General features: G+C 34.4%; 1 protein-coding gene across 1 annotated transcript; it reads left to right on the top strand.

Annotated features, from left to right (window-relative positions):
- The first annotated feature begins 6,546 nt into the window (after positions 1-6,546).
- On the top strand, positions 6,547-11,659 carry LOC118647302. Its single transcript, XM_036291914.1, has one exon. It carries the CDS (start codon positions 6,574-6,576, stop codon positions 10,993-10,995), a length of 4,422 nt encoding a protein of 1,473 aa, XP_036147807.1. The 5' UTR covers positions 6,547-6,573; the 3' UTR covers positions 10,996-11,659.
- Positions 11,660-12,163: the final 504 nt, after the last annotated feature.

The following is a 12,163-nucleotide window of genomic DNA, read 5'->3' on the forward strand; positions in this document are numbered from 1 at the left end:
TAGTTAACGAATAGAATATTATATATACGAACAATAATTTAATTATAAATAAATAATCCTTATCAATTACATAATTTTGCAATTATCATTTATTCATAAAGCTAGTTAACAATCGATTTTGATTAAAAAATAATTATTAAGGCTTTTGCAAGTGCATAATTAATAAATAAAGTCCCAAGGCCATGTCACTGAAGCTATCGCAGTGTACACAAGATGGCTGACCATCACTGTAATAAATGCGAACCTCTATAAGAAGAATGTAAAATTATTATAAAATTCACATATGCACCAGCGATGAAATATTACTTAAAGTAGAATATTCACTGACGATATTAATTGCAAACGTCTAAAGCCTTCAAGGTTAGCTCATCGAAATTATTACAAGTGCTAAAATTCAAGAGCGGCGAATCACTAAGGTGATCACCACTGTAATAGATGGGAACCCCTATTTGAAATATGTGCAAATATTATAACGCTTGAATAATGAAATATTACGCGCAACTAAATATTCATTAATAACACACTTGCAAAGGTTTAAAAAATATAAAAGTTACAGATATCGTTTGAGAACCACTACTACTATACGTAAAAATTGTTACCACAAAGAAAAATGTTAATTAACAATTAGTTTATTGATAAAACATACCTACGTACGCATATTCAATTATTCAGACTCAGTTAATAATTAATCTTAATAAAACAGAACTCTAAATAATATAAAATTTATTTGTATCAATTAATATTACCATATAGAGTCATTATCTCAACAAATAAGTATTATAAATAATTAATCTTGTTAAATATCAAATAATTAATGCGTAGCGTCTATTAACAATTAAATTTTGCAAAAACTAAGCTTTACAATGAAAGAAATATTATTGTATAAAACCTCCGCAAGCGTACGAGTCGTAGAAACATTAATTAATAATTTATTTCACAGTTATAATATTTGAATGAATATTTTATATGCATAAGATGCATAAATTCCATTCTCACGCTCGGGTATGAGTCATCGTGAGTCACTTGCGAAATTGTTTGATCAAAATGTAATATGATATTTTTCTGTATCTCGAAAGACTAAACATCCGATGCAAGTACATCCTTTGTAAAATTATGCCGACATTCCGCGGCACCCTTTGAAATTAGAAGCGAGAATGATGCAACTCCTACTTCGTACCACACCCCGCGGCCTACAAACTCGAACAATATAAAAGCGAGCGCCGCGGCGGATCAGCATTGCGCGCCGGTCTTTTCAAGTAACAACACCACGTTTCTCTGAGTGTTCACATTGCGCACTGAACTTCAACACTGTACCGCATATCTGCCATCTTAAGAAGCATCCGCCATTTTGTCGACTGTAGAAGGAACATTGTAACTGAAAGAAATAAAGACTTATAAAACTAGAAGGGGATCCAGCCTCAATAATTCATATATCCCCGAAGACCTTTTGGTGAGTAACTTAAATTAATTTTATTTATCTGATTTATATAATCTCAATCAAGCTGTCATCAATCTCTACAAGTGAACACTCTGCCGCGCGTAATCACTTTTCGACCATCATTCTAAATTATTTTAAATTATTTTAATAATTAAATACTTAACAATTTAACGACCGAATAAATACTTATACAATATTACCCCAGTCTGCCGTTTGGAAATTTAATTCAATTTAATTCAATTTTAATATTATTTAATCACGATTTAATTTAATTTAATTCAATTTAATTTGCGACTTTGACAATTTAATTCTAATTTAACACTACTCAATTGACATTTTGATTTTTATTATAATTTAATTTAACTTAATACAGCTTGGTTGATACATTGACATCTTATTTGACATTTATTGATACATTGACATTTTATTTGACATTTATTGATATACTGATTGATGCATGAACATTTTATTTCTGATACACCGATGTTTTAATATACTGATACTCTGATTTATTTTATTTTAATGTGACATATTCTACAATCTGATTTAATTTAATTTATGTTAATGTGCATTGATATCCCGATTTAATTTAATTTAATTTAAATTTCAATATTACAAATAACTTACCACTGAACTTGATTTAATTCATTTTAATGCAATTTAATTTACGATCTGATTTAATTCACAATTCAATTTAATACAGCAGATCTGATATTTCACTTTGATTAAATACAATCCATACTACTATCCAATTCGATTTAATTTTATTCAATGCAATTTTATCCATGATTTAATATTTTGATATCTACTCTATTTCTATTTAATATCCAACTTGTACATCTCTAATTTAACCACTATTATAACATTCTACGTTACTTTGTGCCAGATATAATAAAATAATATTCAAATCACTGATCCTAATAATTTACATGAAATAATATAATAATTATTCAAAGTTCACATGCAATTTACTTGATTTCATAACGCATTCGAGACCTAACTGAATTAAATGCACATATATATATATTTGATACAACAATTGATTTTTATTTATACATGTTTTATTATTGCCAATTATAACCCCGCTTATTTTACTAATTTAGATATAGAAATTTAACTGAAGTACTTCCACACTCCTTAAACCTTTATGCGATCTCCAGCATTGTTACCTGAATAAATAAATAAATAAAAATTATAAAATACGATCGCATCCTTCTACTTTTCAACAAATAATTTAATCTCATATGCCTCTATACTTTGAAACCCATAAATAATTACGCGTCTACCGCGACACGTCTGATACGGATCACCGTCTTGTGCGTCGGCTCCTTAATTAAGAAGTCGAGTTTAGTCACCCAACAGCTGGTGGTATTGGCTGACTGGAGCCCGTTGAGGGTACTCCTGGTGATAAAAAGCTAAACAAGCGGATATCTAATATCTACTTTGCACGGGACAATACCTGTACGATCCGTCGGTTCGTTAACGCAGTTCTTTCAGACAATCAAATGAATAACAATAACAATACTCCGATACTTAAATTATAAACTTAATTATACTACAAATATCCTGTCAAGCTGGATTCTCGGACTCTACTTCTTTTTTTTTATTTTTATTTTACTCCCGATGTGACGTGGGATACCGCCTAGCGAGAGTGGAGTCGTAAGATACGTTCACAAAACCCTGATTGACAGTGATTTTCTTTTATTTTGATACGCGAAATCTGAAAGAACGATTGAACGAAATACACACATATATATATATATATATCCTCCTTACATGATTATTTCTCTGAGCGATCCCGCGCCGCGTTAATAATATCTTTTATTAATTTGGCAATAGTCTGGATGTGTCAACACCTAACTAAGGCAGTTGAGTTCGCGTGCATCCCATACATCTGTCTATGGTATTGACGGGTGTACAGGATTAGCCTGACGGAGATGATCCCCCATGTGAGAGGAGCGAACAGTGACCGCATAACGGTCGCTCCACATTTAGACAATACCACTAGTTGCCAAATTTAAATCCGTTTCGCTAAATCAAATCAAATCAAATCATTTCAACTAAATATTTAATTCGAGGTCGCTCATCTTCCATACACATTCCGATATCATTCCCACAAATCATACCAAGATCTTTTCTTTTCCCTTATTGTCTACGTACTTCACAAAAACAAGGTAAGACGCTTAAACACTAACATAATTAACCATTCTTCAGACGTCAAGAATTCGGCTGAACTGGCAGCCTACTTAATAACACAAGAAATATTCATCACAAATTTATTCAATCAATAAAGTAAATAATTTTTATCCAGGTTGTAAAATCATTCAAGTCAGAGTTAAATCAATTAGATTTCATAAATCGATTTGTTTTTATTAAATGACTAAACGTTAAATGAATTCATATTTTACTTGATTATAAATAACTTAATAACATACTTATACTCACTACTTTATTTAGTTGTTTCATATGCATATTTTGGGTCTATCTACTACATACTATTTCGAGTAATCAACGTACTCTTTTCATTATTTATCTTATTATATATATATATATTGGTTATGTATTCAATAAATGAAGATTAATACTGATTGATAAATAATAAACACGTTTATTTAACCTGTCTCTCATCCCATTTATTTCTCTCTCAAACGCGATAAACGATCCTTCCGGCTCTCGGCGTATCCCTGGGAAATAAGCAGACGTGCTGCGGTCGCCCTAAAACAAATAAATTGAGAGCCCCGTTAGACAAAAGAACGAAAGCTGCCCCCGTATCGAGTAGTCTTCAACGGAACGTTACAAATCGGTTTTTGAAATTTTTGTCCGTAACAACACAAAAATTCTCTGGTGGCAGCGTGGTGGGATTATTTTACGCCAAAAAGAAGGAATCGCAAAGCTTTGAGTGAGAAAGGAGAGAGATTTGGTCTTGCTTTTAAACATTTTTATTGTATTTTTAATCCTTTTATTTTCAGCTTTATCGATTCTTGCTATAATATATTATATATACCACATATTGAATATTAATACTGTGTCTCGAATTGCAATTTCAGTGAACTTTATTACGAAAAACTACTACAGCCTGATCTACTTATTTGCAAAAACCTTGTAAATTGCTTTTATTACTAAATTACATAAATGAAATCTAACAAGAAGACAAAATCTTATTTATCAAACTCTTGTGCCTTGTATCTTGTCTTTTATCTTTTGCTTCTTGTTTGCTATCGCTCATAGCCTGTTTTATTTAAACTCATTAAAAATAAATCTTGAATACACAAATCACAAATCTCCTGGTAGCTTATCGTAAATATAGAAAATCAATTTTAATTACACTTGACGACAAACCCTAGCAGTTTCCATTTTAAAACCTAATACAAATAACAAACCTTCTGTTGGCTTAATAAAAATAATAATAAGAAAAAGAAATATTTTAATCCAATATCAAAATTTTCTGGTGGCTTATTTTAAAATGAAATTCTAATTCTCAAATTCGATTTCAACTTAACTTTAATAGAATCACGAAATTCTTTGGTGGCTATCTAATTTCAAACGAATTTTCTGGCGATTACAAAATTTTTAGTGGCAGCTTACTACGCGCCCTAAATAACAATCTTGCAATTATTATAACCAATCCCGTTTTTAATTTTAAATTACCCAAAATTCTTTGGTGGCAGCTTACCAAGCGCCCCTAGCAAAAACATTTACAATATCACGAAATCTCTGGTGGCTAATAAACTACAAACATACAAAATACTCTGGTAATACATACTATATTTCAAAATGCCGATTACAAGATCTGAATCTGATAAAGCAATTTCGCGAGAAGAATTAGAAAAGTACGCTCAATTATTGGAAGAAAAAGAAAGAATATTGAAGGAACGCACAGAAACTCTAGAAGCTAGACAATTTGAATTAGAACAAAGTCGAGCAATTATGGAACAAGTAACACAACAGCTAGCTTCATTAAACGCGCTACCCGATCAAATAGAAAAATTAAATTCCCGTTTTTTCGAAATGCAACAATCAAATACGAGCGCACCAACTCCTATATCTCCCAATCCTTCCCGACGGAACGACTTTGACTCACCAATTCGTTTTAAAGACGCGATTGATACTATTCCTAAATTTGACGGACGTAATATGTCCGTATTTCAATTCAGCAAAATTTGCGAACGTGCTTTAGACCTCATTCCGGAATACCATGAATTTTATTTGATGCAATTAATTACTAATAAACTACAGGGTCACGCTTACTCAGCCATCGAAGGCGCAGATCTTCGTAGCGTGCGCGATCTGACCCGGAGACTAAAAGAATTTTTCGGCCCGAACAAATCTGTTGACCAATACCGCGGAGAACTCGTAAATATCTACATGAAACAAAACGAAGATATTTTTGATTACGTCGCTCGCGTCCAGGAATTACGTTCCGCAATTACTGACGGAGAATCTGATCGATACGGAAATATAACGGAAGATAAGAAAGCAGAAATCGAACACATAGTCAAAACAAATTTTATTAACGGCCTACCCCCAGACCTTCTAGTACGCGTTAAATTAGAAAGATGTTTCTCTCTTGAAGAATCCATTGTCACGGCAATCCAACTTTCGAAAACCCTCAAGGTAGAGAAGGCTCGTAAACAAATTAACCCTCCGTATCCTCCGCGTGCTGATTTCCCTAATCGCGCTCCACAACCTCGTTTGGTACCAAATTTACAAAATCAGAATATAACTTTACATCGTAACACCGCGCAACCATTTATTCGACCGCTTGTCCCTGGACAGCCCGGTCCCAACTATCCCACCGGTAAAATATGCAAATATTGTAAGACACCCGGTCACTTCATGAGTGAGTGTCGTAAATTCGCCTACCGTAAAGCACTAGAAAGCCAGAATCAGCAATCAGTTATTTTGCAACGAAAGCCACAACAAAATAATTCGGGAAACTTCCCGGGCGTTCCGATGTCAGACGCTCGTCGGAACGACTCCGCAATAGCGCGTCCGACAACATCTCAACAGACTTCCGCAGTCACAATCCAAATCCCGCAAGCCACAGTTTCTACAACTTGAACGTAACAAAAGACGTTCACGCGTTACCCTCTGTCGACATTTCGTCCCCAGATCTAGTAAATCAATGCAATTTTATGCTTGATTCTGGATCTGCATTTAACTTAATAAAATCACGGTTCCTACAAGACCACATTACTATTAATAAAGATGACATCGTTACATTCAAAGGCATATCCTCTGAAATAATTTCTTCGATAGGATCCGTTGAGATTTTATTACTCAACCAGCCAACCAAATTTCAAGTAATTCCCGACCTTGTTGGTCTTCCACACGATGGAATATTAGGAAACCCTTTCTTCCAGAAAAACTCTGTCAATATTAATTATCAAAATAAATCTCTAAGCTACCAAGATATAAAAATTCCTTTCGCTAACTCCGAAATCATTATTCTTAAAGCTAGATCAGTTACCCCATTTCATGTTAACATTATTAACGTAGAAAAACAAGTTGGATACTTACCTCTATACGCAATTGCCGATAAAATTTACCTGGGAGATGCTATCGTCACAAATTCTAAAGGAAAAGCTTACTTACCGATCTTTAATACATCAGACAGCGAACAAAAGGTACGAATCCCTTCCGTCGAACTACAAGATTTCGACATGGCAACCTCTGTTGAACAAGCTGCCTCTCCCCCTCATTTACCAAATCGTTTACTAAATCCTGAGAGTCTCACACATTTAAAAAATAATATAGATAACATTGGAAGCGGCATCGAACCGCTTGAGGCCAATGTTAGTCTGGGTGATGAAAATAATTCTTTACACACTGTCAAAACCCGAGGGCATGCGACAGTTCCACTTAATCTTGAAACCCCCCTGAACCTTAATGGAGATAAAAAAGATAACGCTGTGAGATACCGGAAGTCTCCTAAAATCAACGTTAATCTTGATGACAATCTTCTTCCCCTGCATGCTACCGAGACCCGAGGGCACACGGTAGCCCCGTCACTGAGCCCGGTGACTTATAATAAGAGTATAGATAACATCGGAGGAGTCCGAGGATCTCCTAACGAGGCCGATGTTAGTCTTGGTGTCAGCTCTGTTCTTCAGCATGTTACTAAAACCCGAGGGCATTCAGTAATTCTTGCCAATGTTACTAATTCTGCTAATTCAACTAATTCTACTACTAATTCAGAGACTCGTTCAAACTCACATACCAAAGGAGTCCGAGGACGTCCTGAGGTTCCTGCATACGATAATCCTGTATATTTTCATTATACGACTGAATGTCATCCCAAATATATTCACTCGCTCAAAAACAATCGTACCTCAACAATTCTTAATCTACTCAGACTCGATCATCTAAATCCAGAAGAAATAGAAAATATTAAAACGCTAATCAATGAAAACGAAGATAGGTTTCATCTTCCTGGTGATAACCTCGAAGCCACAAACGCTGCTGAACACTTCATTCCAACTACTGACGATATACCAGTTCATACAAAACAATATAGATTTCCTCCCGTACATAAAGAAGAAATAAGTAAGCAAATTAACGATTTATTAATAAACGATTCCATAGAACATTCCACTTCTCCTTACAATTCTCCATTATGGATCGTCCCCAAGAAACCTGATTCTCAAGGAAATAAACGATGGCGACTAGTCATCGACTATCGGAACTTAAACGAAAAAACAATAGGCGATGCCTATCCTCTCCCAAATATTACTGACATACTAGATCAATTGGGATCAGCAAAATACTTTTCCGTGCTAGATTTAGCCTCCGGTTTTCATCAGATACCTATGGCATCCAAAGATGCCCCTAAAACTGCTTTTTCGAACCCATACGGTCATTACCAATTCAAGAGAATGCCATTCGGATTAAAAAACGCTCCCGCAACTTTCCAGCGCTTAATGGACAACGTTCTCTCTGGCTTACAGGAGAACGAACTCTTCGTTTATATGGACGATATCGTTATCTACGCAAAATCTTTACGAGAACACGAGATTAAATTCACCCGCTTAATGCAACGTTTAAGAAACGCGAATTTGAAACTCCAGCCAGATAAATGCGAATTCTTACGACACGAAGTAGCCTATTTTGGACACATAATTGGATCGAACGGCGTAAGGCCGGATCCCGGAAAAATCAACTCAATAATGAATTTCCCTACTCCCAAAACTCCTAAAAACATTAAACAATTTTTAGGCCTTGCTGGCTACTACAGACGCTTCATTCCAAATTTTTCTAAAACCGCAAAATCTCTCACAGACTTATTAAAGAAAAACAGCACCTTTTCGTGGCAAGTAAAACAAATAGACTCATTCAACACTCTTAAATTAGCATTGTGCTCTAATCCAATACTCCAATACCCCGATTTCACTAAGCTTTTTATTCTCACGACCGATGCATCCGGATATGCTATCGGAGGAGTTTTAAGTCAAGGTCCCGTCGGACAAGACTTACCCATTTCCTATACTTCGCAAATTTTAAATGCTGCAGAAAAGAACTACTCTACAATTGAAAAAGAATGTCTAGCCATAGTATACTGTATTAATCATTTCAGACCATACTTGTACGGAAAACGTTTTACAATTATTACCGACCATAAACCTCTCGTTTGGCTAAACTCGATTAAAGATCCGTCTTCCCGCTTATGGAAGTGGCGCAACAAATTATCCGAATACGATTTTGAAATTAAATATAAAAAAGGAACTTTAAATAATAACGCAGATGCCCTGTCGCGAAACCCACCTGAGAATCATGTTTTCCCATTAATAAACGCAGATCAAGACGATTCTTCTGATGAATCCTTATTCTTTTCTAGTAATAAAAACCGAACCTTACCACAAACCCCACCGCCAAATACTAATAACGAAAATCGCATTTCAATAGAAACTCACGACGATTACGTAGACATGAATGCATCACAAAATTCTAATCACGAAAATTTAGAGGAAATCTCCGACTATACCGAAAGTAATACTGATGACGACGAAGAATATTACGACGAATTACTTACTCCTATATCAATCCCTCATGAACAAATTCCGCTTCTTCCTCTCGCACTCCAAGAACCAACAATCGATAAAACTCGTGAAAACTTACTTAGCCGAAAAGATAACCATGTTATATTCATATACCTAAACGGCACTCCTTTTGATAACGGCGCAAAACAATATTCAGAAGCTAACTTATTGCCGAACTACGAAAACTTAACTTACGAAAGAGCTAATGTAAAGACCATAAAAGGAAACACTGTAATTTCACTCCCTATAAAATTTAATAATCGTACACTATTAGAGCCACAAACTTTAAAAAATTGTTTTCAATCATTAGTAGACGTAATAACTGAATTAGAGCTCAAATCAATAAGCGTTAGTAAAACCGAATCTTTTGACGACATTCCATGGTCTTACGTCCTTAAGCAATTCAAAATTTATTTAACAGGAACTAACTGTCAAATTACTATTTGTGAAAATTTAATCCGAAATCCTGAGCCTCACGAACGTGAAGCATTGATCTTAGAAAATCACGCGTCCTCGCACGGTGGTCACAAGGGTGTGACAAAAACCTATAATCGGTTAAGACCACATTATTTTTGGAGCTCCATGAAAAAGGATATTTCAGATTTAATTCGAAAATGTAAGCAATGTCAAATTAAGAAGCTAACCAGAATTAAAACTAAACAGCCCATGATAATTACAGACTCTCCCGGAACAGCTTTCGATAAAGTTTCGCTTGATATAATGGGACCATTACCAGTCACCATAAAAGGAAATCAATACATTCTAACAATGCAAGATTTATTAACGAAATATTCCGTAGCCGTGCCATTAAATGACGCCACGTCGGTATCTATCGCTGACGCATTTGCAAAGAATTTTATATGCATTTACGGTGCTCCGAAAGCCATACTCACAGATCAAGGAGCAAATTTTTTATCTTCCCTTATGCGATCTTTGACTAAGAAATTCAATATTCAACATTTTAAAACAACCGCCTATTATCCTCAGTCGAACGGTTCTTTAGAACGATCGCATCACGTACTAACCGAATATCTTAAAACGCAAATTGACAAAGAAGATAACTGGGACGACTATATTAACATGGCTATGTTTTCTTATAATACTAGTGTACACGAAGGTACAAAATTTTCGCCATACGAACTTATATTCGGCAAACTAGCTCGTTTACCCTCTAGCCACCCTCCTTTAGAGTCCAATAACGAAAATACGTATCACGAATATATCACAGATCTCGCGAATAGATTACACGAAACACGTGAAGAGGCTAGACAAAATTTAATCTCTGCTAAAGAAAGAAGCAAACGATACTATGACAGACACATAAATCCTCGACATTTTGAGGAAGGCACAGAAGTATTTCTATTGAAAGAACCAAGTAAAGGAAAATTCTCTGATCAATATGTGGGACCTTACAAAGTAATTGAAAATCTCCCACCCTGCAACGTAAAAATTCTAATTGGCAAAAGACCACGCGTTGTGCATATCAACAAATTGAAGGTAGCACACGTGGATCCAGGATGAGCGCCTAATCATTATTTCTGTTCACAGATGCTTTGGCACCGTCGGCCAGGTCTTCCGGCCCGACATTTAACCACTCCTATAAAACCAGTCGATAAATCACCATTTTGGTACTGTGTACAAAACACAGGCTACCGCGAAAAAGTAACTAATTTTTGCCTATGTCTTAAATGTTTTAAACAAATTAGAACTTTTATAATTCGAGCCCAATATGAATTCGAAACATCACATTTTGCCTTAAACTCTCTAACATACCACGAAGTAAATTGTAGTCAATGCTTAAAATCAGTTACAGAAATTAAACCGATTAGAAATTGTTTTACATGTACCAATCGACTGTGGCAATATCTACACGAAATCGATATAAGTGAACAGATAATAGATCATATGAATAAAACAACCTACGTGATTTCACGAGGTTCCTTTTATTAACGGGCATGCAAATACCATGCGCTTGATTCTTCGAGCAGCGGAAAATCAAGTGAATATCAAACTTACTGTCTCACCGGAAACACTAAGCTCGATCAAATATAATTAACACTTATTCAATCTAACATATTAATCAACATAATCAAAATACTAACAATCCATTTGCTTATTCAAATTTATAAAACTTAACGATACATTATAGATCCCGCCGCACAAAAAACACAAAACAAAGAAAAAATAAATAATGCTTATAATTAATTGTTCACATAACCGATTTACGCAAATCTATTCATACTTTAAATATTAAATATTAATAATAAGATCGCATGAAAACAAAATAGAAGTATTATACTAATCATATCCAATAACCATTCTAACATATTATACTAATCGCATTTTATCTACACTAAATTCCACCGCATAAAAAAAAAAAAAAAAAAAATATGTAATACTTATATCACATTAAATATTAGTTTTATTCTTATTAATTACATTGATAATATTATCTCGTTTTATAGAATACATATAATCATACAATTTTACATACAATATATTACTTGCATTCAATATTATACTTAGTACGCACATACGTATATACATACATTTTATTTTATAATTAATTAGGTAAAAATCGACGCTTTATATGACCAATCATAATCGTTACCACAGGATACGCACAGTTGCCTCGTTTCTTTTTATTATATACACATATATCGTTCGTTTATTCCGATACACAGTTACA

The sequence above is a fragment of the Monomorium pharaonis genome, chromosome 9, assembly GCF_013373865.1.
Source record: "Monomorium pharaonis isolate MP-MQ-018 chromosome 9, ASM1337386v2, whole genome shotgun sequence".
Taxonomy (NCBI): Eukaryota; Metazoa; Arthropoda; class Insecta; order Hymenoptera; family Formicidae; genus Monomorium; species Monomorium pharaonis.